This window comes from Vombatus ursinus, unplaced genomic scaffold (genome assembly GCF_900497805.2).
Source record: "Vombatus ursinus unplaced genomic scaffold, bare-nosed wombat genome assembly UNPS02014810.1, whole genome shotgun sequence".
NCBI lineage: Eukaryota > Metazoa > Chordata > Mammalia > Diprotodontia > Vombatidae > Vombatus > Vombatus ursinus.
In genome coordinates, this window is record NW_020954588.1 from 43,532,254 (window position 1) to 43,559,676 (window position 27,423).

The window sequence follows — 27,423 nt, forward strand, 5'->3', positions numbered from 1 at the left end:
GGGAATATTTGGGATTGTTTTGGTATCCATACTGTTACTGCAAAACAACCTTTTATAGGTCTCCAGAAGCCCCAAAGGAAGGGAGGGAGGAAGGGAGGGAGGGAGGGAAGGGGGAAGGAAGGAAGGAAGGGAAGAAGGAAGGAAGGAAGGGAGGGAGGAAGGGAGGGAAGGAGGAAGGAAGAACTCCAACACAGAGAAGCTACTATGTGAATCAGAGCCATTAGGAAATTCACACATCTGATTCATAAAAGGGAGCCTGATGAAAACACTAACATTTGGGTTTTCTTTCTTTTTGTAATGGAACATCCTCTAAGTTTTGAAAACAAATGAAACGTCCTTTTACATAAACATATGTTAACTATCATTAAATAATGGCTGTTGCTGTAGCATGCGGGGCAGTGGGACATAACAGAAGGCACCCTAGGTGGGGCAAGCTCAATCAGAATCCTGGCGCTGCCACTTACTACCCACCTGACTCCTTACAACCTCTCTGGCCTCAGTTTCTTCATCAATAAAAGGACAGACTAGAAGATATAGCTATGGTCTCTTTCAGCATGAAATCTCATGAATATTCTATAATTCTATGACATCTGAAATCATGGAATCTATTTTTTGTTAATGCTGGAAAAGCAACTCGATTTGCCAGAGAGAATCTTAAAATGGACCTTGGTAGCACACATGCTGACGTCTTTGCTTCTGGTTATTGGAGAGATATTGCTGTATGTGAAAATCCGGGTGTTTGGACAGATTGTTGCTCCCTGCCTGTCATTCAGGGGTTTTGGAAGTGTGTCAAATCAGGCCAGAAGCTCGGCTGGCTGGACAGAGCTCGTGGGGTCATTGGTCTGATCGCCACAAAAGCCAGCTAGCTGTGCTCCCAAGTTCAAGGCACAGTGTGTACCCACACCCTGGGCCTGGTCATATTGCAGATGCATGTAAATCAGCCACAATCCCACTCATAGAATGGAGATGAGTCAACACAAACCGATGGGCACTCCTGGGAAAGCATCTCAAAGCCACATGCCACTGGCCCGGGGAACAGTGCTGAGCAGCCTATAAAAGGACAGCAGCCTACTACTCTGTGGCCAAGCTCTAAACTTTCTCCCACACTAAACTAATTAGCAGGGCCTGGATGAATGACTAGTACACAGATGCTGTTTTAAAACAATCTGACAAGTGCAATTTTGAAAATGGGGGTGGGGGGCGGGGGAGAGGAGTGAGCACAAGGGACTCTGCCCCAGTGAGATCACTCACTGTTGGAAAGCAGTGTGCCCTCTTCCTTCATCACGTGGGACTCCAAATATAACCGGCAATCACAGCCTGCAATACTAGTTAGTGAACTCAGAAACTCTCACTGTTAGTGCTAACAGTGAGACAGAGACAGACAGATAGACACAGAGACAGAGAGACACAGACACACGCAGACAGAGAGTTTGGGAGAAGGAGGAGGGGAGGGGAAAAATGAAATCCCTCTTTCATACAAGGAGCTCTAAATGGAGAGCTTAGAGGCCATCTGGTCCCAGATCCTCATTTTACAGACGAGGAAATTGAGGTTCAGAGAGAACAAACGATTCAAGTAGGAAGCATCAGGGTAGGATCTGATTTAGCGACTCGGGAGTATGGAATGAGTGGCCCGTTAACCCAAGAGTCCTGATGGCGTCCTCTCTTCCCTTTGTTCTCCCAAACTCCAATCCAATAGGGTCTCTAGGGTGTCACGGCTCCTCTGCTTACTTGTACTGGTCCAGATCAATGAGCAGGTGGGCAATGCTTCAGAGACATTTCATAGGCAGAAAGGAACAGCTCTGATGACTAAAACTGGACCATTGTGTATCTAAGTGGGAGAATGATCAATGGTGCATACCCGCCACAGAAAGCTGGCATTTCTCATCAGAAGCCACACTAATACAGTTTAGCAACTATATCTGGCCAGGCACCAGCCTGGACGGTTTCGCTGGGTGCCCTCATCATAGGAGCATAGATTTCAAGTTGGGAGGGCCCTCAGACCAACTCTCTCATTTTACAGGTGAAGACACTGAGGTGGAGATGGGGAAAGTGCCCGAGGTCACACAGGTAGAATTTGCACCCATGTTCTATGACTCCTGGGTGGGCACCCTTTCCTCTGGATCAGGCAGCCCTTTAGCCTTTTCCACAATCACCCACCAACCCCACCCTCCCTAAACTCCCGGATTCCAAAATGAAACACACTTCCTCTTGAAACTTAATCTCTAGTTGATTTGCTTGAAATTATGAGCAAATAATTAGGAATTCCATAAGGAGGTCAAACAGAATTTCATCATACGTTAATATGCATGGTCCCTGCTTTTTCCTGGCTATATTTCCTGTGTATTTGAAGTCATTGGTTTAATTGACAAGCACATTCTGAAGCCTTGGAGCTCTGGCTAGAGGATGGGAAAAAATCTGCATACTGAAACTATTACAGAGTTAGTTTTACTCAGGTCACCATTCAAGTAATTACTACTTTAGGGAGGGAAATGCTTCCAGTATCTTGATTTGCATGAGAATGCTAGTGACCACTGGTAGCTACTCCTAGGTGGCTCACACACCAATCCTTTGGGTACAATGACAAATCATGGTGAACTACAATCGAATGATGGTGAGATGGATGGGTAAAAATGCTGATTTAGCCTTGATCTGATCTTCAATATGCTTGTTTTAGAGCTTCAGAGACAGACCAATAATTGAAAAACATTACAGCTTTCTTTTTTAAAGATTCATCTCACCACCAGGTCTCCCTTGAACAGGACACGTTTTAGAAAGGAGCCAACGCTGTAAACTTTCTCCATTGGAGACAGAAAAATGGCTCCACAGGGCTCCCAAAGACCAGCATTGTCCTCCTCCATCCCTCCCAAGCCACTACCTAAATTGATCAAAAGGCGTTTGTCGTGCACCTATTTAGGGTTATGATAGAAGTGCAAGATTGTAGGTTAGCAGAGGGTTAAAGCTGCAGTCAGCTTAGGGATGATAACTGAGTTGAACCCATGAGTCCTAATGATATCACAAATGAAATAGTAGAGAGACAGGAGGGGAAAGGGCCCAGGATAGAGCCATAGGGGACACCCAAGGCAAACCAGATGAAGATCCAGCAAAAGATGTTGTTTGGGGAATGGCCAGGAGGCCTGTGTCACTGGGTCAAAGAACGTGTGTCAGGAAATAAGGACTAAGAAGACTGGGAAGGCAGGAAGGGGCTCATTTCTGCTTTGAATGCCAAACAGCATTTTATATTTGGTCTTGGAGGCTATAGGAAGTCATTGGAGTTGTGTGTGTGTGTGTGTGTGTGTGTGTGTGAGATGGGCACACCTGAACTTCAGTAAAATCACACAGAGTATGGACTCAAAGCAGGCAGACACTCCCCTCCCCCACCCCCAATCAGGCTACTGCCAGGAGTGGTGAGGAGGATCTGCCCTAGAGTGGGGACAGTGTCAGAGAGAGGAGGCATACTTGAGAGATGCTGCATAGGTGACATCAACAGGCCTTGGCAACCACTTGGATATGGGTTGGGGTGGGGGGGTGGGGAGGGAGTGGGGAGGAATGAGAAATAGAGAGGAGTCCAGGATAACTCCTAGGTTGAGAGCCTGAGCAACTGGAACAGGGGCGGTGAACCTATGGCCCCATATGACCTCGAGGCTGCAGGTTCCCCACCCCTGACCTGGGGGGAGAATAGAATACGCCTACTAGGTGCCAGGCACTGTGCCAAGAGCTTTATAATATTATCTGATTTGAGATTCACAACAACCCTGAGAGGGAGATCCTATTATCATCATCCCAGTTTTACAGATGAGAAAGCTATGGCCAACAGAGGTGAAGTGACTTGCCCAGGGTCACAAAGCTAGGAAGTGTCTGAGACGGATTTGAACTCAGGTCTTCTGGACTCTACTTTGCTACCTAGCAGCCTCAACCTGGGATGGCTCTTCTCTTCTGAGGGAGGCTGGAGACCAGGCAGGGGCCCCCACAGAACGGTATGATAAGAATTAACATCAAGATCATATCAGTGGTCAGACCATTCCGGGGTAGAGGCCAAGGTCCCATAAGGAGCGGGGATGGCTCCCAGAGTAGGAAGCTGAATGGGAGGCGTGGTGTCATTTGATCAAACAAGGTGTCCCAGAGGAAATGAGATCTGAGAAGCAATTTAAATAGTAACTTATCTAGCCAAGCCCCAAATCCCTCTGGTTGGGGAAGCACTAGAAAAGTAAAGGAAAAAGGATAAAGGTGCTTCAGACACTTAGTAGCCCTCCTTCCTCTCCCTCTCTCCCACCCCCTTTCCCTTGGGTGAAGGGTCATCCAATGGAAAGAATGTCACAATGGAAATCAATGTCACAGAAGAGCTTCTGTTTACATGTGTCTGTTATTTCCCATTCTTCTCATCTTTGGATTTAAAATTACCCTGAATTCAAAGGACCTGGGTTCAAATCCCACCTCTGATTCTTACTACCCGTGTAATCTTAGACAAATCACTTAGGCTTCCTAGGCTTCATTTAGGAAACTGTGCCTCGGTTTCCTTCTCTGTAAAAATGAGGGGGTTAGACTACATGACTTCAGAAATCCCTTCCAGCTCTAAATCTACACACCCAGAATGTGAAAAGAAAAAGTCACAGGCCCCAGGAACTGAGCAAGTTAATGAAACTAGAATTGATTTTCCCGAGATGCAATGCCTCCATAGAGAATTAGAAAGCAATGGAGTCCGAGGCAGGGGTTGCGGGGTTATATTCCGAAGGGTGGATGTGAGTCACTTCACTGATGAACAACACTGCTTCCTTCGCCAACACACACGCACCAAGAGGCTCCAGACACACAATAACTCACTTGGCTCTAACAAGAGAAGCCATTCTCACAGCTTAGGTGCTCTACCCCTGCTCTCCTCCCACCCTGCACATATCTTGACAAACTAATTAAGTCTGACATTCTCCAGCATATTTTATCAATGCCTGGTGTGCCAACACCCACACTGATTCAGCAAATATGCCCCCCACATGATCATTATTCCTTTGTGTGCCTCGGTAAGCAAAGGCACCTACAGACCAGAAAGCAGAAGAAAAATAAGACTGCAATGTAAACGGCAAAGAGTGTTGGTGTGAACACCCAAACCAATGAAAGGAAACAGGCTATGAGGAACATAAACCCCAGCTGCAATAAATGACACCATCTTTCCTCCGCTCTGTCCCCCACCCCACCCCCCACTTTGGCCTCAGTACAAAGAAGAGCTATTTCTAGGCAGCCTCACGATATAGAAATCACCTAAAATAATGAAAAGAAATAACTTTGCTGGGAAAAGAAGGTCTGGTGACAACTGAAGTAGATAACACGGATTTTTGTTTCCATCAGGGCTTAAGGAAAAATTCACTTCCCACTTAGATCTGTTTTATATCTTTGGTGTATGTTTAGGTAAACTGAGCCAAGGTAATTAAGACTCTGAAGAAGAGGCAACATTTACACAACTGTCACAGATAAGAAAAAAAATAGAAGGACATTTTTAAGAAGGATGTGGAATTCTTACCGCCAGCCAGGGAGTGGATACTCAGAGATCAAAATAGTCAGTTACCAGGGATAAACAGAAAGGGTCTATGGTGCCCTAAACTGCTCAGCCAAATCAACCAATAAGCATTTGTAAGCTCCTACTACGTACTAGATTCTGTGCTGGACAATAGGGATGAAAAGACAAAATGTGAAATGATCCCAGACTTCAAAGAGCTTACAGTTTCTGAAATATGCAGACGAGCACTAACACAAACAAGGCACAAAACAAACACTTCCCTCGTTTGGTTGGGAAACGCCAGGAAAAAGCTGGGGGTATCGAGCATTCAGCAATCGTTTAAGTGCCAAATCCAAGCCTGGCACAGCCCTGGGGATACAAGGACAAAATCAGCTGGGGAAGCTTCCCATCTCATGATGAAGTCATGTGGATGCAGACTTCAAGCTCAAATGGACCTTGGAGGCCAATGAATCCAATGCCTTCTTTTTAGAAAGGAGAAAACTGAGTCAGATCCAAGCTTCTGAAATTAAAGAGAAAATGAGGCAGGATTTCTTTGGATTTGAGGGTGTGTGTGTGTGTGTGTGTGTGTGTGTGTGTGTGGTGGTGGTGGTGGTGGCAAGTACCATTTTGTTACAATTCAACTTTTTAGACCAGGGCCCCTTACTGTGTGTCTTGTATCTCCCTCCTCTTTGGCCATCTGGTGAATCCTGGAGACCCCTTCGTGGAATAATGTTTTTAAATTCACAAAGTAAAATACATAGTACTAGAAAAGAAATCAATTACATTAGAACACAGTGTGTGTGTGTGTGTGTGTGTGTGTGTGTGTGTGTGTGTGTGTGTGTGTGTGTGTGTGTGTAAAGACCTAAGTTGTTAAGGCCCCCCCCCTGCCATATACCCTGTGGAAGATGGGGGAGGGGAGATAAAAGCTATGAGCAGGCTTTGGTTCCTGGTGAAAGGAGAGAGAGGCCAAAAGGTAAATGCAGTCTGTTTGAAGAACAGGCCATCCTGTTGGAAACCCCAGATAAGGATGATGGCTGGAAACAGAGAGTTCTGGAAATATTTCCAGGCACCCCAAACAACACCGAGCTGGCTCCTGGTGGCTGCCTCTGGTATTCTAATAAGCTCCTCAGACAGCCCGGGGTTCTCTGGAACCTGACGGAGACACTCAGTACCATCGCAGCCAGATGAAAATTAACTTTGCCTCCTGAACCTCCCAGGACAGGGAAAGCCTATATAACTTGTTTGTTGGTGTTTAGGGGGTCCTGCACTGTCCTCACTTCCTGTTTTAGAAACATTGTTTTCCATTTCTTTTGTGACCTATAACATTTCTGTGAACAGTCTCTCAGCTTGGAGAGCACATAACTGGGAGGCAGGGTGAGGTGAGGAAATAGTATTGAAAGAAATATATGGTAGTTTCAAAATGCTTGTACAAGAAAGCAGAAAGTGTTGGGGCATCCAGATGGATAGAGCAGTGGATAGAGCACTGACCCTGAAGGCAGGAGGACCTGAGTTCAAATCCAGCCTCAGACCAAACACTTGACACAAGCTGTGTGACCCTGGGCAAGTCACTTAATCCCAATTGCCTAAAAACAAAAAAAAAAAAAGAAAGCAGAAAATGCTACACTGAACCCATTCTCTTTTGAGTTGCTTTTCTTTGGGGGGGGGGTCAGCTTTAGGATGAAATTAGGCCCATAATTCACCTCTTCAGAGAACTTTGGATCAGTAATTCTTGTGTAATGTAAGACACTTAGAGAGAGTTGCCTGGGGCATTGATTGTGGAGGAACTTTGTGGCCCCCCAGCTGTTTAGAAAAAGGACTCGAACCCAGGTCTGTCCCTCAGTCCACTGTGCTACATGGTCTCTCTGCTGTACTGAGTGAAAAGTAAAATTAGTCACAAGGTTCCTTGAGAACCAACAAATAGGTAGTGGGCTAACTTTCTGACTTTGTAGTAATAAGCCAGGCAGCTTCCTGCCCTTCTCCCTGAGCCAAATCTAAGTGTTTCGGTTAATACTCAGGTTATTCTGACTGGATAGAGACAAGAAAAGAATCCTATAAATCTGAGAGCTAAAGCAATGTGATGTGGTTTGGAAACTTACTTGGGATTCTGGGTTTGTCTGAATTCCTGGGTACTTCACATACAGGACAGCCCAAGCCCTCAGGGGATAGTGAAGAGTGCCCTGAGCTTGGAGTTAGGAGACCTGGATTCAGATTCTGCTTCAGGCACTAGCTGAGTGATCCGTAGCAAAGCCTTTAACATCTCTGTGTCTCCCTTTCCTCAGTGTAAAATGAGGGGCTTAGGTTTGAGGCTTTCTAAGGTCCTTTCAAGTATCACATCTTTGATTCTCCCCTAAGACACGTGTGAAGCAGGACGGACTCAATATGCCATCGAAAGAGGGGCCAGCTTTGGAGTAAGATGTGGGTTCAGGCCTGCCTCATAGGCACTCTCTATCACAAATATTGAGTGCACGGGAGGGAGAGTGGGGCCCAAGTTTCTATGTGCTTTGTAATGTATCTTATCGTTTATGCACTGAGTTGAGACTATAAGTAGCGATGACAATTTGATTATTTATGTTTTTGTTAAGTGATTGCTTAAAGAAAAATGAACTATAATTTGCTGATACACATCAATAGAGGAAATTTCCACACCCCACACAGATAAAATCAAAGGTCAGGACTGGTCCTACCCTTCCAAAAAAGAAAAAAATACATTTCAAAGGTATAGTGTGTGCACAAATATATGTATACATACAACACATATATGTATGTATATATATGCAACAGTCAGTCAACAAACATTTATTAAGTGCCTATTATAAACCACGCACTAAGATAAGCTCTGGGGTTGCAAAGAAAGGCAAAAGATTGTCTCTGCTCTCAAGGAGCTCTTTCTCTCAACTTCACACACATGAGATATAGATACAGATACGGATATGTATGTATGTAGATATATGCACACACACATTTATATAGCTAGCCAGCAATATATGGTTCTAATAGATTATTATAACATTTTATTATATGCACACATATATGCTAATATTTATAAAGCACTATTTGTGCCAAGCCCAGTGCCAAGTGCTTTACAATTATTATCTCCTGTGATCCTCAAAACAACCCTGGGAAGGAGGAGCTGTTATTTTCCCCATTTTACAGGTGAGGTAACTGAGGCAAACAGAGGTGAAGTGACTTGCCCAGGAACACACACATAGCTGAGTGTATGAGGCCAGATTTGAACTCAGGTCTTCCTGACTCCAGGCCCTAGCACTCTATATACTGTACCACCTATCTATACACACACACACACACTACATATGTATACATATACATTTACATGTATGTATATACACATGTGTATTATATATATATATACACATATATATTTCTTTTTAGAAAAAGGAACACCTTACAGTTCTTTAAATGAGCATCTGTCGATGCATTTTGAATTTGTAAAACACAACAGTGAACGAGGCATCCATCAGAACCCATAATTGCAGGGCACTCGGCTAGAGTCGAGCTTAGTCAGCGCTTTTTAAAACTTCCCCTGGAATCCTGCTAGCCAATGATTGCTTAGGAAGTTCATGGTGCAAGAGTTAAAGGAAAAAAACCTTTGAGGCACCTGCTAGAGGTAGATTTCAGCCTCTGCCCCTGGTATTAGAGAATCCGGGAGTTACTGAAAGACTTGCTTTGTCAAAACCACCGAATCAAAGCAAAGAAGCCCAGGGAGCTTTCCTGGTGCTGACCGAGGGAAGCATAAACAGCTTCTGTACATTAAAAACCCTCCTTGAAAACTAGCAGAGCTCATCGTTCATATATCAATCAGCCAGTAATTAGGTGCTTAGGACGAGACAAGGCCAAAGACAAGGTGAAAGGGTCCAACCTGCCCTCAAAGACCTTACATTCTTTCAGGGGAAATCATGTATACACATGAATGAATGTTTGCCAAACAAAGCGAGGGACAAAAAGAAAAGCGAAGACGGTCTCTAGCCTCAAAGACTCTACGTTCTAAGGGGCGAAAACAACAGGGAGGTGGCCAGGGAGAGGTATTTTGGTTTTGAAAGTTACTGGGATGTGGAATGACAGCACAGGAGAGCAGACTGACACGTTCTTCCTATGAGAAGTGGTAGAATTGACTGGACTGACACTTAAAAGCATATATTAGTATATGCATGTGTATATTTATCTTTAGAGATGTGGCCATGACCCAAAGGGACATTTTGAAAGCACAGGTTTGTCCGGGTTACTCCCCTGCTCAGGAAGTTCCAATGGCTCCCTATTACCTCCAGGATCAAATATAATTTCCTCCAGCATTTAAAGCCTTTAACAACCTTTCCAGACTCATATACATCACTCCCCTTCACAGACTCTACGGTCCAGGCACTGCTCTTCCTTTTCCTCACACCCAATATCCCATTTCCCCTCTCTATGTCTTTGCACCAGCTGTGTCCTTTGCCTGGAACGCACTCCTCCTTCACTTCTGCTTCCTAGAATCCCTAACATCCTTCAAAGCCCAATACCAGCTCACCTCCTACATGACATGAGGGCCCCCAACTACTAGTCCCCCTCCCCCATATACTTGTCTCTAATATACTGTCAGCTCTGACGAGGCAGGGGCTGCTCCATTTTGGTCTGTTTCCCCAGTGCCTAGCACAGTGCTTGGGATATAGTAGGTACCTAATAATGCTTGCTGACTGACAGAATGTTGCCACGAAGCTCAATTTCAAAGCGCCAGCCAGCTTGGAGCCTTTCTGCCTGATTCAGCAGGGCCTGTTTTGAGCCCCACAGACGGAGGGCAGCTATAATAAATGAGACACACGGATGCACCGTGGTCTGAATAGGAAGTGAAACTTCGGCTCTACGGAACAGCTGGGACACCAAGGCACGGACTCCTTTCGTGTAATCACCCCAGCCACTGCTTTCCATCACAGATGCCAGTTCTAGCAAGGCAGCCAAACACAACTCCTTCTTGGAGAAAAGACATCGACAACATTCCTGTGGAAACGGTTCTATGCTGACGTCGTGTAGACTACAGATGTCAGGGCTCAGGTTCGGGACCTATCAGGTGGAGTGAAACTTCACTAATTCAGATCTGCTGCTCACTTGGTCCAAAACCTGGGGTGGCTTTCATTTTGCTGAATAAAAGTAACTTTTTGTAAATAATCCAAAGTTCATTTTATCCCAAGGACTCTACTAGCCAACAGGTCGATAGATTAAGGAATGTGGTACTCAGGGAAGTGACCTACCCAAAGTCACACAGATAGTAAGAGTCAGAAGGATTTGAACTTGGGTCCTTTGAATCCAGAACATGAAGACTTTCCTCTCCTGACCCCACCTCCCCATAGTTCATGTTAGCAGAAATTTCTCCATTTCTCCATCCAGTGTGTGGTTGTGTGTTGGGGGGGGGGGGGGGTTGGATTTTTCCCCCAAACTGAGAGACCATGAGTTAATGATGTCCCAGTGTTGTTTTAGATTTTGCTGCACATGATGTCTGAACGCCTTGACCGGGGCATCAGAGGAGCCTGTGGGAACAACATATCCAGACAATACTTTGCTTCTGCAGAAGAAAAAGTACTCTCCAGGACTCACTTGTATCAATTAGCTAAAACGGTCCAAATTAAGGTGTACTAACAAACCAATGATAGAACATTCCACACAAGGTCTCTGATATTTGGTAGCATAGCAACAGGGAGTTTAAATGACTCCTAATGCTGAAGCACACCAGCTTGGGTTTTCTTTCATCTCTTCAGGCCAGAACTTTTCATGATGGGGGGAGGGGGGAGGGAGAGGGGATGGGGAAGGGGAAGGAGAACTGTTATTTGGATTCTCTCACTGCCTAGAAGTGAAAGAAAGAAGCCAGGTGACAGGCAGGAACCAGAGAGCGACCACAGCAGGAAGCTATGTGGAGGATTCCAGGCCCTTTGCCCTGTCCTTGAGCCGATCAGGTACGGAACTTGCTAATCCCAGAGTGCAGGCTCTGAAAGTGCCCACGCTGCATTCTGTGGGTGCAGAGCACCAGGGCCTCTCTCCTTTTTCCCCTCCCCTCTCTGCACTGACGATCAGACCTCTGAGCTCCACGGGGAAAGGGAATGAAAGCACCCGCCACCTCGACTTCCTCAGACTTCTACCAGAAGGGGGACAATGCTGCGGAGTGGGGAATTAGGCTATCCTGATAACCAAACACCCAGGCTTGCTCTCTGGTTTTACTGAAGCGAGCTATTTTAGAAAACACATTTTCTCATAGAATGAGCTCGAAACAAGAATATTTCAAAATTTCCTACTGTTATGGGAAGTTCATTGTCTCCTTTCATAACCTCCAGAGGCCCTTTCCTATGCTTAGAAAGGGTAGCACCCACAATACATACACCTGAATGAAGAAACGCAGTTTTTGCCCAGAGATACAGCAGGTAGGGGTTTCTCTTACTTCTCCTCACATAATATTCACTAACTAGCTTGTGTTCATGAGTCACCAGTTTCTGGAGAGAGAAAAATCATCCCTTGCTCTCATAAAGACTGATCTCTTTTTCACAGTAATCATCCCACCTGGTACTGATTTTTAGCCATTAACTGGGGAGATACCAGAAAAAAGCATGAGAATATAGCCATCCACGTCCCAGGGAGACGCCTCTTTGCTGGTTGGAAACAAGAGAAATACAGTTCCCTCCCCTCTGTGCTTGTCTTAGCAACAATAACTAGAACCACTGAGAAACAGGGAGGATTTTACGGAAGAGTGTTAGAGATATCTCCACACCAAAGAGTGTTGCTCAAAGAGATGGTGAACTTTAGAGTTAGCTTTGCCTCACTTATGTGTTTATGGTGTTGCAAAGTACAGTGTGACATGTGATCACAACCTCTTACCTAATACAGCAACTAGGAAGGACCTTGGTTTGGCTTCAATTACGAAGAGTAATTTGTTATATAATTTCGTATGACCTATTACTTACCTAGCCTTCAATAATTCAAAGTTCCTCTCGTGAGTGTGGGAACTTATTCCATCCAAGGAGGTTGCATTTCCTCTACAGGGCTAGGAAAAAATTCTAGATTACTCATTCACCTCTCAACCCCTTTCAATTAAATTTCCAACTGAAACTGCTCTCTTTCTTTCTCTCTCTCTCAACTGCTAAATCTCATTCCTTCCTCCTCCTTGACCTCTCAGTATCTTTTGACAGTTAACAATCCTCTTCAGCCTAGATTCTCTCTCCACTACATTTGATGATATTTCTAACTTTCATTCCTTTCCACTCCTTAGCTATGCCCCTAGCAGGTACCTTTGTCTTCCCCTCCCACACCCCAATTTTCAGCTCCCCTTTATGTACTGTCTCACATTAGAATGTAAGCTCCTTGAAGGCAGGAACTGTCTTTCTACTCCTCAGCATAGTGCCTGGCACCGAGTAGGCCTTAAAGGCTCTTAATAAATGTTTATTGATTGACTAATTGATGATCGATTCCCAGCACTTAGTACAGCCCTTGGCACTGTAAGAACTTAAATGCGGTTAACTGACTGACTCCTTATTCTCTTCCTATCTGTCTAATGGCTTTGAAAGTCCTTACTGGATCATAAAACATCTGCCCCTTGGCTCCAGGCTCTGTACTGTGCCTGCTTTTTCCTTTCTCTGCATTTGGGTTCTGAGAATTTCCATGGGGTTCAATTTTCTTCTCTACAAAAACAATTTCCAAATATCGATATCCATCCTTAATTCTCTCTCTTGGGCTCCAGTCTCGCATTGCCATCTCAACCTATCACTGCAAACCACACGTTCAAAAGAGAACTCTCCAGATTTCCCCTGAAATTCCCTCCTCCTTCCAAGTTCTCTAGATTTGTTGGGGAAAGCACCATCCTTCTCATTACCCACTTCATAACCTTGAAATCATCCTTGACTTTTTTTTTAAAGTTTCTTCATTTTTTAAAATACAATGCGCCTTTCCATAAATATTGTGGAAGGAGATGATTACACATAAAACTGCACATCTGATTTGTGGAACTTGCCTTTCTTTTCAGTATATAACAAGTTCAACACCTAACTTCCAAAGCTGTTGTGACTGTCTGCAATTCCTTTGCTGCCTTCTCCTCCTCCTTCTCTTCCTTCTCCTTCCCTTTCTTCTTTTCTAAAATTGGGAACCTTATCTCCAGTCTCTTCCTCAGAACTTCTGCTCCCATTCGAGAAAAAGAAAAGCAAAACTCCTGTAACAAATATGTGGAGTCAAGCAACATAAATTCCCAAGTTGGTCATATTTGCAAATATGTCTGACTCTGCATCTTGAGTCTTATCGACTCTCAGGAGGTGGGAAAGTAGCATGCTTCACCATCTCACGGTCCATGGCTCTTTACTCCCCCTCATACCTCAGGTACCTAATCAGTCAATTGCCAACTTCCTAGAGGTAGCTCTTTTTCCCATGGCCACCATACTAATTCAGGCCCTCAGCACCTCTCTCCTAGACTATCGTAGCTGCTGCCCTCACTTTTCCTGTCGCAAGGCTCTCTGATCCATCGTCCACGAAGCAGCCAACACAATCTTCCTAAAGCATAGGTCTGACCATGTCACTCCTTTGCTCGGATACCTCCAATGTCTCCTTACAGCTTCCTAGGATCAAACACAGATGCCTCATCTTGACCGTACAGCCTTCCCTCCACACTCTGCTCCAACCTATCTTTCCTCCTTTATCACTAGCCTTCTCCCTTAATTCGGGCTATGATCCATCCCCACCCAAGTACTCCATGTTCTCTCAACTCAGCATTCCATCTGCCTCCTCCATGCATTCACCAGCCATCCCCCAGGCATTCATTCCCTCTTTATCTCCACTTCTCAGAATCCTTCAAATACCTTCTTTCTGGTACCACCTCCTTTGGAAAAATATCCTCAGTTCTCCTAAGTTGTAAATGCTCTCTCTCTCCTCCAACTGCCCAGTATTTACTTGGTGTAAATAGAAGCAGTGTGGTGTTATGCATGCAGAGCCTGCCTTGGAGCCAGGAAGACCTGGGTCGGAGACCTATCTGTTTCATCTACAGGGTAGGTGACCCTGGGTAAATCACTTAACCCTTCCCTGTTGCTGGCAGTACTCTGAGATGCTGAGGGCTTGGCCTAGGCAGGTACAGCCAAGTTTCTCCATCCAGAAGTTCCCTGTAACCAAGGAAATCACAGATCCGTCCCTATTTCTGCACTCAGCTCCTCGAGAACAAGAACCGTTTTGTTTTCGTCTGTATCACTAGTCCCTGCCATATGATTGGTAATAAATGTTTGTCAAATTGAAATTAGTAGATGATCTTCCTCAGTTATGGTTGCTGAAAATGTCCTTACCTCCTGGCCCACCTCAGGAGAGGGATCCCCAGACTTTGCCAGGCTGGTACTTGGACCACACACAGTCAACTACCAGGCCCGTGGCTGAATGCTTGATAGCTTCCGAGGACCAGCCAGTACAGCTTATGTTTCACCGGCATAACTTTTGAGAACCCAAGGTCACTGGGATGCCACAGGAAGGCACAAGAGGAGGGCTTTTGTGAGGCAATTTAACCACAACAAAGCAAACCCCCCTGAGTTTCTCTGATGACAATCCACTGCCCTTTGCATTCTCTTGACAACAGAGCGTACGTGTGTGCATCTGGGGCCCTAGATAACCCATAAGAAACTTTGGACTGAATCGTTCTCCATCTTTACATCTGGGAGGTTGGTCTGATTGCCATGAGTACATCAAACAAGCTGACCTCGACCTGGAGCCAGGTGACAGCTGCTTCTTCCAAAGACCTTGGATTCACTTATTGATGGGGAAAAGGATAAACCAGAAAGGGAATGAAGGAGTGATTGCAGTTGATTCTCCAGATAGTTCCACACAAGGCCAAGGAACTTCTCTGGATGTGTGGAGATAGAAGCCAATTAGTTTTATTTCATATGTAAATAGCAGTACAAAGAGGTACAAAGAACAAATTCATTGGAATGCATTATTCTTCAGCACCAGGAGGCCCATTTTGAAAGTCACTTCAGGCACATCTTGCTTACAGAGGCTCCCTCTTCTCTTTCTTTCTCTCCAGCAGGGGATTTTTAAAAATAAATTCAAGCCCAACCAGCTGTATATATTCAAGAAATACCGAAAAGTCACAAGGCCTAGTGAGTGAGTTTCAGCTGTTCGCTTCTTTCCAGTGTTATCAATAACACGTAATGAGTTATCTCATACATTGCCACAGCTGTGCAGACCACAGAGCTAACTGGTTTAATTTAACGACTTGGGCAAAGCAGAAGTACTGGCAGGAGTCCATGGGAGGTGGGGTGACATGGTGGTGGTGGTGGTGGTGGGTGGAAGACAAACAAGCATAGAGGTCACAGGCTAATAGAATAGTGAGTGTCCTGATTGCTTTTTATCATCATCAACCTCACTGATCAATGAATCAATCAATAAACATTTATTAAGTGCCTACTACGTGCCAGGCACTGTGCTAAGCCCTAGAGATACAAAAGGAGGCAAAAGACAGCCCCTGACCTCAGGGAGCTTACACTCTAGCGGGAGAGAATATGCAAAGAAAGACGTACCAGGATAAATAGGAAATCACAAACAGAAGGAAGGCATTGGAATGAAAAGGGCTTGGGGAAGGCTTCCAGTAGAAGGTGAGATTTGCTTGGGACTTAGCACTTCTCCCATTTGCCTGTGAAGTCATCTGATGGTGTTGTCACATGAGCAGAAGAGAACTCCTAGAAACCACCCAAGCGAGTGAAATTGCACAGAAACCCAGAACATGACCACACTCTAAGCTTAATCCTCCAGCAAGATCAACTCCCTCTTTTGTCAACAGCAGCTTGGCTTTTAAAGGAAGAGAAGAACCCTGGATTGGAGGAAAGGCCAAACAATACGAACAGAACCTAGGTGTTTCCCTTTCTTCATGTCATATGTAGACCTGCCAAGAGAACTTCAAAAGGAAGTGGGAAAGCTGCCCCTCTTGCTGAGTGGTCCCAACTTCCAGAACATTCCAGCTCCCTTCAAACATAAGGCCATGGCCAAATGGGGGCTGAGATTTAAAAAACAGATTAGCACAGCCTCCACCAACAATTCCAATGATCCACAATAATACTCGCATGCTTAGTGTAGGGCTTTTAAAAACTGCTGAGTTCTACCATCAAACTATTCCCTCCCACTGACAACCAGCCTTAGACTGTCAGAGAATCCCTTCTCTTAGTCCCCAAACAAAACATTCAGTTGTTGTTGTTGTTTTTTTTTTTTCCCCAAGAGCACGAGGTCCCAATCTGGAAATACTCCAAGGCCTATCCTAGGTTCAAAAGGAAGTCTCAGCACTGGATCTGCAGAGGTTTGGGCCCACGACTGGTGTCCAGCTGATGTTGGCATTAACCGTCTGCAGATGTACAAATGCAGCATAAGAAAGCCCATTGCAAACCCTATCTCATCAGTCAGGCTGAAGGCCAAACTGGAAAGAAGGGAAGAATAAAAACTATTCCATTTAAAACAAACCAGTTAAATCAGCAGGCACTAAATTTTTGTTGCAAATGTGTTCACAGACTCATAGAATCAAAGCATTGAAAAGGACCTTAGGCTACCAACCAGTACAACCTTGTCATCTGAGATTTTATGCTTAGGAATAAAATTAACATGCTGCATGCCTTTTTGGCTTAAATAATATCTTACAGTCAAACCAACTGGGAAAATGAGATGGTAAGAAATTCCATCTGCATAATCTGAACTGGTTCATTTTCAACAGGCTTAATTAACCCAGGAGTGCTTGGCCCCAACCCTCTTCTCTGCCAGGGGCCCAGAATTATGAACTTTCTTGAAACTCCACACAATGGAGATATTATGGATACCGAGTGTGGTAGCCAGTTAGTTACCATGCCACATCAACGGCGGCAAACAAGTAACACAAACAGCCGCCACCCATTGGTTAGCCCTGCGGCTGACTCGGGCTTGGCCCTTCCCCAGCCAACAGACAAAGTGCTGAAGAGGGCTGCTTCCTGGTTGGATGCAATCTGCATAGATAGACTAGCTTTACAAGCCTGACCACAAGAGATTAATAAGCTTTAGCCAAATAATGTGGTAACCATGTGAACTGGGCTGCTCCAGCTTGTTTGTGAATCTCTCGGCAATGCCGTTATCTGCATCTTGTTGCTAAGAAACCCAACATCGCTTGGAAATACAAGGAAAACCAGGTTGCACTGACCACAGGTCGATCCCGTGGAAGATTCATTTTGGACACCAAGTTCCCTGAAGTCCTGAACCTACGGGTTCAGTTTGGGAACTTTAGGCAACTTCTATCCATTCAATTATCAATAATAATATCACCGTCAATATTGTCATTGAGGGGAATGATTATTATTGACAATAACAACAATAAAAACAATATTCACATAATGCTTAGGCAAGACATTGTTTTCCCCGCCCTGGTCATGATCCAGGGATGTGGCATCAGTGTAGGAAACTCCCTAGCCTAGTGTGAAACCTCCCTCTCAACCCAGCACCTGCTCAATCACTTTGAGCATGAGAAAGCACTCTAAATGACTTATCCAAGTTCACGTAGTCAGTGTAGGTCAGTGGCAGGACTCAGACCCAGGTCTTCTTGGCTATCAGAACAGCATTATATCCACCCTGTCAGGCAGGCATGCATACACACACACACACACACACCCCCACACCTACCTATATACACATATGTAATTGTATACATATATACAGATAGACACATGCATACACATATGTAGACACACATACAAACATCAGTAGATCTAAGATGTCTTTTGCATTGTGTATAATACATATTATCCTCACTAAAACTATTTTTAAAAGCCAGCACCCCTAAGCCAGCTTTGTAACTAACTCCCTAAGAGCTGCTCAAAGGTCAGCTTCTGTACTTTATCCCAGAACAGCCTTTAAGACAGAATAAAACATGGAATGTCCCAATGACCTCAGACTAGTTCCTGGATTTTTCTGGGATCAAACTGCTTTTCTTCCTCTCTCACTTTACTCATGGTAACAGAATGTAATGTGTTTGACAATGACCTTGATAAGTTTCTTCCTGGCTAGTTTAAATAGATATAAACTCAGTGTACTAAAATGCTGAAAGTATTCACCAGCCTGGAAATGTACTTCACCAGGGTGATGGGAAGGTCACTGCCCAATTTCCCAATCTGGAAATGGAAGGATTAAAGAGGCTGGGAGGGTGGGGATGGGTTTTTTTTTTAATTAATCACCCTGGTCACACCAATTTAGAACTGCTAGCTCACGTGTACCCTGGAAGAATTTGGAAAATATAGCTGTTCGCTAGAGAGGACCTAAAAAAATGGGGGCGGGAAGGAAGTCATTTTCTCCCACCTCATACTGCTTTCTTCCTCAAAGGAAAAATGGTTGCTTTTTAAAATCACAGAATCCCCAGAAAAGTCCTTATTATCCCAACAAAAAAGAACTGTGACACTGAGATACTTGAAAGATGTGTTTAGCTATAGTTCTGGCACAGCCTGACTTCCATCTCAAGGTGGCCTCAGGTAAAGCCTCATGCCTACATTTTCCCTACATTTTTCATTTAAAGACACAAAATGCAATCTCTTAATGTTCGTGATCAGTGATGAGCTGAATGGTGACAAGCTAATTGCAGTGAGTGACCTTGTCATCCTTCAACCAGCCTCGGTCCTACTACTCAACCTCACCACTAAGATTGAATTGTGGATAATACTCATTATCCTCACTAAAACTATTTTTAAAAGCCAGCACCCCTGAGCCAGCTTTGTAACTAACTCCATAAGAGCTGCCCTTAGAATGCCCAACAAATTGGAGAGTGGGGCCGTGAACTCTAGGCCCTACACTTAAGGAACGATGACCATCTCAGATATCTCCTCATTTCTCACCTGGACACATTGCTTTGGGAATTCTCCACCATGCCCCCAAGTTGGATACCTTACTCCCCCACCCCTAACTCGGTTAGAACGTGGGCTCCTGGAGGGCAAACATTGTCTTTCTTCTTATTTTATATCCAGAGCTTAGCTTAGCACACTGTCTGACATGTAACAGGTGTTTAATAATGTTTATCGAGGTAACTAGGTGGTGCAGTGGATAGAGTACCAGGCCTGGAGCACAGAAGACTGTCTTCCTGAGTTCAAATCCGGCCCCAGACTTTTACTAGCTGTGCGATCCTTGACAATTCATTTAGCCCTGTTTGAGTCAGTTTCCTCATCTGTAAAATGAGCTGAAGAAGGAAATGGCAAACCACTCTAGTATCTTTGCCCAGAAAACCTCAGATGGGGTCAGAAAGACGTGACAAAAAATGACTGAACAACAATGTTTACTGACTGACTGATCCCTCCCCCCAAGATAAGATAAGCATCTCCCTCCTTTCAGTAAAAGAGTGAAATATTCAGTACAATACTGCATATGTTGCCAGATGGGATTACTGAGTTAGCCAGTTTCTTAACTAGTTTTCTTTGGTAAGAGGGAGGGGGTCACTGGAAAGCTTTAAAGGACCAGATTTCTCTGATACCATTAATACATAGGGTGATAAACCTGAGGTCCCTTAACTTGGTTAAATTTGGGGGGGGGAAGGATAACTGAATTTCAATATAATTGATTTCCCTGGTCATCCTATGTACTTTGTTTTATGCATTTAAAGACATAATTCTGAGAAGGGGTCCAGAGGCTTCACTAGCCTTTCCATGAGGTCCAAGACACAAAAGAATGAAGAACCCTGGGGTCCTGAGGTCACTCATTGGAACAAAGAGAGTTAATGCTGAAATGAAGAAAGCTGGACAACTCACTCTGAGCCTGCTGGTGAGCTCTCAGACACGAGGACAAGAGTCATCCAGCTAGGAGTGTGGAGCCCACTCAGTTCCCAGGCTGCCGCCCCCCTTTGGCTTCAGCCCCCCCCCCCCCCCCCGTCCTACTAGCTTGTGACATTTGGAATTCCCAACCTTCTCTCATTGACGCTCTCCCCCCCTTCCTAACAAGTCTCAACTCTTGGTCATGAACACAATGCCATCATTAACAATCACTTCTTACACAGACCCAAAGAAAGAACTCTCCAGGCTATACCAGAATGGTTTTGGTCCAATAGCTTTGCACACCCTTGCAAGTTCTTTTTCTTTCATGGTCCTCTGTAGCTTTTCTCTTTTTTCAAAGTTCAGGGGAATTAGTACATGGACACAAATTCCCTAGACATTGATACCAAAAGAACTGGGCCATTTACCTAAAGCCTTCTTGTGTAAGGAACCAGAGTTTTTCCTATAACGGACAAAGCATACCTTTTGACCTCATTAAATATTAAATGACATTATAGTTAAAATGTGATCTTCCGGGCCAGAGACTTTTAACCAGTGGTCCATGTACTTAATTTTAAAAAATATTTTAATAACCATATTTCAATATAACTTATTTCCTTTGTAAGCCTATTGTATCTAAGAAATATTTTGTTGACAAGTGGTCCGGGCTTTACTCATCTGCCAAAGAGGTCCATGATACAAACAAGGCTAAGAACCCCTGTTCTTGGCTAAGGTACATTAAACAATTATCACAGTGGTTCAAAAAAAAAAAGGCTGTAAGGTCTCGATAAAAGGAAAAATAAAAAGGAATCTGATTAAAAAACTTTCTGGTGTCAACGAGGTACAAAGAGTTGTGTGCGATATAAGGAAAAACATCAAAAGGGGTTTGTTGGATTGTCTGAATTATTAGTAACTAGTCATAGCTCAGTCACATGTTGATTTGGGTGTGAAAATAATTCCAATGTGCCCCACAAATCACGTGGCAAGTGTTTACTGCTCAAGGAAATCCCAATGTATAAAAGCCAAATGTCTACACAAATTAGAGAGTAAAACAAAAAGTTTCACCATAGGAGTCTTTTAAGTAGCAAATTCCACACTGAAAAGATCCCTTGGCTCACAAAATTCAATCCACACCCAATTCAGTAAGAAATACCTTGCAGAAAATGTGGTATATTTTGATTTTCCAAATGCTACAGCCCTGATGGCCTTGGTAAGCAATGAGCATAAACTGCAATCACAGGGAGAAGTCAGAATTGTTTAAACAATTCTGTCCCTTTAAAAGGAAAGGTGGAAAATTCAGGAAGAGCAGTCTTGCTCTTCTTGAGCTGAATGGACAGACAAAAGCTTCCTGCAAACGTTAACTGGCCAGCAGCGGGCTGGGGGGTTCGGGGTGGCGAGCGGCCACTTACTTACCTGTACTTGAGTCTAACTCTGTCATTGTCTGGGTTGCAGAAGAGTCTTTCCAAGTGCTCCTGAGAATCGTTGGTTACACTCTGCCATGTTTGACTGGCCGTCCTCTTGACTTGCCAGTGGTAGGGCAAGACTGTGTGATGTTTTAAGCAGTCACTGCCATAAACACAACTGCCCTGCAAGAAATCCATGCAAATCTCAATCCCATTCTCCTGATGCGTGTGATATTGTAACTGGTTCAGCAGTTCAAATATCAGATCGAGGGAAGCTTCCTCACTCTTACCCTGGAAGAGTCCGGTATTCAACTTGTTGGTGGTGTTTAAGTTGTACTGGAGGGCATAATTGTCCTGTTGAAACAAACCAGGAATACAATCCATTGCCTTCTCTGTACAGTCAGGACTAACGGGGACATCGCTGGTGGCTGCGTGCAAGAGGGGATCCTGGAAGGGTCCCACAGCAGGATCGGGCACAGTTCCATTGGTAGTTTCTGATGGGAAGCCATGGTCTTGGGATGGGACCACCTGCTCCGTATCCTCTGAGGAAGGATCTGCTTCTGGTATCGGTCTCCCGACATCCGCCCCTCCAGATAGAAGAATGCTCATATCACTGCCCACTGGTGGGCATGGTGAATTCATTCCCAATGTTTTTTTTACAGTTGGCTGGCACAGACTGCTACCACCATTTCCACTTGGGTTTATAGGCATGAAAACGCCATCAAGTGAGCCCGATTCTAATAAGGTGTTTAATATTGGCCTCAAGGTTCTTAAGGTTCCTGTGCTGAGTCTCTTCTGAACTTGCTTTTTCTTGAAACAAGTCTTCACTGGTGCTATCTTCTCAGATAGTCTCATCTGGCAAGGAAACTCATCTGGAGGACAATGAGGCTGGACGATACAGGCTGTCCCTGACTCGGCTTCCATCTTTTATGAAGTACAGAGTCACCTTCTTGACTATTCAAAGATCAGACCAGAACCTAGGCAGGAAGAAAAGCGTACCAATTAGAATCCTCTATCATTCATTGATCTGGGCTATCAGATTACCTCTGCCATCAGCTGCCTTGGCTAACAGGTTCATTTGAAAACTGGTGATAAATTGAGTCCTCCCTCAGACACTTAATAGCTATGTGACCCCCGGCAAATCTTCACTTTTGTCCTGGGAAAATCAGGAGGCCTACCCACCTCACTGGGCGGAGAGTATGGAGATCAAATGAGATAACATAAGGAAAGCACTTTGCAAACCTTCAAGTACCCTATAAAGACCAACTATTATTATTATTGTTGTGGTTCTCTGCAGTGGTGGGTGGGGATGAGTAGCTAAGGCTGTCAAGCTCAGATGTAGTACTGTGTGGTGTTGTAAATTGTCTTTTTCTCTTTCTTTTTCATTCATTCATTCATTCATAAGGAATTGATCTCTGGAGGGAGTGGAGAGAATATATTAAGGACAAAAAGGTCATGTAAAAAGAATATCTCAATAAAAATGTGGAAAACTGGGTGACCACAAAAACAACTAGTTTATTCATTCAACAAATCGTATTACCATGCCAATGGTAACGTAAGCATTAAGCACTCACTACTACTAGGTCCTCGATTAGGTGCTATGTCAGACGCTCAATCAGTCAATCAACTAATCAGGGTCCTCCCAACTTGCAAGAAGCACAGATTCTATTAGGGGGAAACAACAGGAACTCCGGCAAATGAAAAATACTGACAAAATAAATATAAATGAGGGGGGAGGATTAGGAAAGCCCCCACCCCTCCCCCCACTCAGGAGATAGCATGGGTAATTCTACAAGGCAGAGGCAGAGAGAGGCAGGAGTTCATTCAGGGCTGAGGGATGATAGTTTATGAAAAGACACAAGAGAGTAGATGGAAGGGGGAATACGGATAACAGCAAATAGGGTTCTCCAGGGAAAGAGAATTCACAAAATGCTTCTCTGGGAATGGATATACCAAATCCCAATTCTTCTGCTTTCACAAAATCAGATTTGAATTTCACCTTGGCACCAAGGGCTCCAAACAGGTGGAGCTGTTCCAGAGACTCGACAAGAGGCATGAATTATTGCCTTCCCTCCACACCCCACAACCCCCAAATGTTACTCCTGATTTAAGAGTGCGAGAAAAGGAGGCAGCTAGCAACAGCGACATTAATTACTATTCATAGCTATGTCAGGAAAAAAAAAATGACGAGTCCCAGCTTTCCAGAAAACCATTTGGAAGGAAGGAAATGGAGCTAATTCTAGAGGCATTTACTCAGTGCCTACTATGTGTCAGGCAGCGATACGAGTACCTCAGCCTTGCTGAGGTCGTAGAAAGAGGGTTAGCTCTCTGAGAGGAATCTGCCCCCTTAAGAAAACCAGGAACTTCACAAGAACCATGAAGGGAACACCAGGAAAATAAGACATGTTCATTCCCGTGCCAATTCACCTATGATTGTACTTATCTAAAACAACCCTCAAAAAAAAAAAAACCCTTCCAAAGCATTTAGGAAGCAGCCGGTGGGGCTGAGACGGCAAGACAAAACCGAAAGCAGCCTTCTACTCTTTAAGTCAAGTTGCCCACAGTAGTACCCCAAGCTTCATCAAGGTACAAAGAGAGTAAAATATTCTTGAGCGTTGGCAGGGGCCTTATCACCGAATTGGGGAGACCAGGCACACGTGAAAATGTGTCCACCCCCTTCCCTCCCACAGTGGGATAAATTGTCAGAGCTAAAAAAATAAAAATTTTTTTAAAATGTTAAAAAAAAAAAGAAGAAAACTAAAGGAGGGTGGGCTACAAAGTATCGATATTGACAAGTACACAATGGTTACAAAAGGCGGAAGGGACGGAGAGTCCTGGTGAGCCAGGGCCCCCGCCGAGGCTTCATGAAAAAGGTGAAACCTGACAGCCGTCATCAATCAAAAGGAAACCGGCCAACCGAGGCTTCATTCTCCATTACTTAGCGATCTCCCCTCAGGGAATTACTAGTCCAGCCAGTTCATGCCTCTCCCAATGCCCCACCACACCCAGTCCAACCGCCCAGGGAGCCCCGAAACTCATCCTCTCCTCCCATAGAAGCACAGGGCGAGCACGACCTTTAGCACCAGACAAACCAAAACAAGGGCAGACCTGGCTCTCCCTTTCCCCCGACGTCTGCCTAAGCTCCCCGGCGCAAGGTGGAGGCTGGGCACGCAGCGCGCGCTCGCTCACCCGAGGCTTTCTCCAAACTGCAGCGGCAAAGGAGGGAGACACAGGAGCTGAAAGCCAGAGCGGGTGCGACTCAAGCGGGCCGGCCTCAACAACAGGCTCGGGGGTGAGGGGGGTGCCGCAGCACTGGCCTGGGCCCCTCTGCTGCTAACACCTGGCTGCCCTGCTAGCGCACTCGCCTCCGATGCCTCTGTCCTGGCTAGCTCAGCTCCCTTGCCGCTTCCCCAAGGGCAGAGGAGGCAGCAGCAGCTACCAGCTCATTGTCAGGTGCAAACCCAGAAGCCTCCCGTCCCCTCTCACGAACCTGCATGCCCTGTCCTTGTGTCACTAGACATCTGACTCACAGGCACTTAGTTGCACTCGGCTTCTCTCTCCCACAAGCGCTCACATCATCCCTGGAGGGATGGAAGAGGAGCCGTTTAAAGCCCCAGTCCTGCACTGCCTCCTGCTGGCCTCTCCTGGGAAGGCAATGCCCAAGCCAGAGCCGGCCTGCAGCCTTCAGGAGCTCCAAGAACCCCCAGGGTGAGAAGCCTCGCCGGAGCTAATACATGGGTAGGCGCCCGACCCAAAGGGCTAAGGAGTAGGGTCCAGGATGGAGCGGGTCTACGAGGTGGATGGATGGGAAGGCCAGACTGGCACCCAGGCAGGACTGGCTACAAAAGGGCACTCTCGAGTCCCCGGCTCTGAGAGCGCACATCTCGCCTCCTCACCCCCACCGAAACCTCCTCCCAGCCCACTTGTCCCTGGTTAATTTCCATCCTGTGGGCACTTAAACCTTCTCTAAGGCGGAAGGTTAGCGCTGACCAGACCAAAGAAATAAACAAAACCTTTCCGGAAAAAGTGTTCCCGCTGCTCTCAGGAGCTTGGGAGGAGAAAGGGAAAGAAGAGAGAAAGAGAGAGAAAGGAGGGTGGGTGGGGAGAGAGAGAAGAAGAAGAGAGAGAGAGGGAGAGAGAGAGATAGACAGAGGGAGAGACAGAGAGAGACAAAGAGAGAGAGAGAACGAAGAGAACGAGAACCTTCAGACAGATTCCTTGAACAGACAATCGGAAAACCAACTGCCATCCTGGGTGACTGCCTGCCTGGGTCGAGCAAGGTCAGCGAGAATGACCAAATACTCTTTCTGGGGCACTCGCAATGCCCCCATACCGGGGGGCCAAACAATTTCCCACTGTGGCTGGCCCCAAAGCCGAAGCTTCCCTAACCCAGAGGACAGGAAGCCCAGTGCGGGGCACCCCTGTGTCCCAAGACAAAGCAACATCTCCTGCCCTGCCCTGCTATGCTGTGCCCAGGGCAAACCCTGGTGCACTCGGACACACTGAGAGAATGCCATCTGAGAGGACAAGAGACAGCCCAGGAGGACGCAGTCACATTTTTTCCCGCTGGCAGGGGATACGAGTAACCCATAAGGATAGGGCTTGACCGTCCCAACCTTAAAGAGGAAAAAAAAAAAAAAGATCCTCCAGATCCCAAGGATTGGGGAAACAAGGGTGCAGGGTGCGAGAATAGAAAGGCCTGGGGGCGGATGCCCTAGAATCTGTCCAGCCACCGTCCCCTCCATGAAAAAACCTTAACAATAGGACCCCCGACAACACTGGGCACCTTGTCTGTCTGCTGATCTCTCCTTTCCCTCTCTCCAGAGCTCCTGCCAACCCCAGGAGCAGCCACTTCCTACCCGATCCCCCAAACTTTTCCACCCCTACACGCCGGGGATTAGGGCGAGCTCTCAGCTCTCCCTTCCACCCTTTGTTGGGGGGTGGGACAGAAGTCCAGAGCAGGCAGAAGATGCTGACTGTGAATGAGGGGGGCTGTGGCCATGGAGGTGGGTGATAACCATGGCGCGGAGGGTGATCGTGCCCACCCAATACCCCTCTCCCCAGGCCGCAGCCAGATTCTTTTTACCTGCACCAGCAGCTGCGGGGCACCGAGGGCCAGGGGCAGCCGGCACCGCGAGGGACGTGACAGGCGCTGCCGCGGCTCCCCACAGAGGTTAGGCGAGCCTGAAAGAATATGCTCCCGATTCCCCCACCCCCCCAGGCTGTCCGGAGCTGGAGCCGACTGGCCGGGGCAGGCTGGCCGGGGCTGGAGCCGACTGGCCGGGGCAGGCTGGCCGGGGCTGGAGCCGACTGGCCGGGGCAGGCTGGCCGGGGCTGGCCACTGGGAGGACGAGCAGCCGCACCAGCAGCAGCCTGGGCATCTAGGGCGCGCAGGCTTCCCGTTCTCGGCTGCACTGAGACACCATGCCCCGGGTGGAGGGTGGTGGAGCCCACTGCTTTCGCGTGGAAGCAGCCTCTCTGCCTCGCTCCGCTCGCCCAGCGTCACTGGCTAAGCTGTTTTAAAGTGTTTCCTGTAAACCACTGTCCCGGCCCCCTGACGACTAGGGGCGGAGCGAGAGGAGAAGGCAGGCTGGCTGGCGAGCTGCCGACTAGGGGGAGTGAGACTGAGCACTGAGACTGGCTGCCCAAAGGATACCCAGTTGGGAAGCCCTGCCCCGTTCTCACACCTCCGTCTGCAGGCTCCTCCCTCAGAGAGGGGGAGGGGGAGGGAGAGGGAGAGGGAGAGGGAGAGAGGGAGAGAGAGAGAGAGAGAGAGAGAGAGAGAGAGAGAGAGAGAGAGAGAGTG

General features: G+C 46.1%; 1 protein-coding gene across 4 annotated transcripts in view; it reads right to left on the bottom strand.

Moving 5' to 3' along the window:
• The window catches only part of TIPARP (TCDD inducible poly(ADP-ribose) polymerase), a 45,986-nt gene that overhangs the window by 17,647 nt on the left and 916 nt on the right, over positions 1-27,423 (bottom strand). For 2 of the 4 annotated variants that reach the window (XM_027876034.1, XM_027876031.1), the window contains exons 1-2: positions 26,704-26,875; positions 21,628-22,594 (exon numbers count right to left, since the gene is read on the bottom strand). In XM_027876034.1, coding sequence (XP_027731835.1) covers positions 21,628-22,541 — 914 coding nt within the window. In that variant the 5' untranslated portion in view covers positions 22,542-22,594; positions 26,704-26,875. Of the gene's footprint in view, positions 1-21,627; positions 22,595-25,107; positions 25,202-26,703; positions 26,876-27,423 lie in introns of those variants that run through there. The other 2 variants (XM_027876033.1, XM_027876032.1) reach the window with 2 other exon arrangements.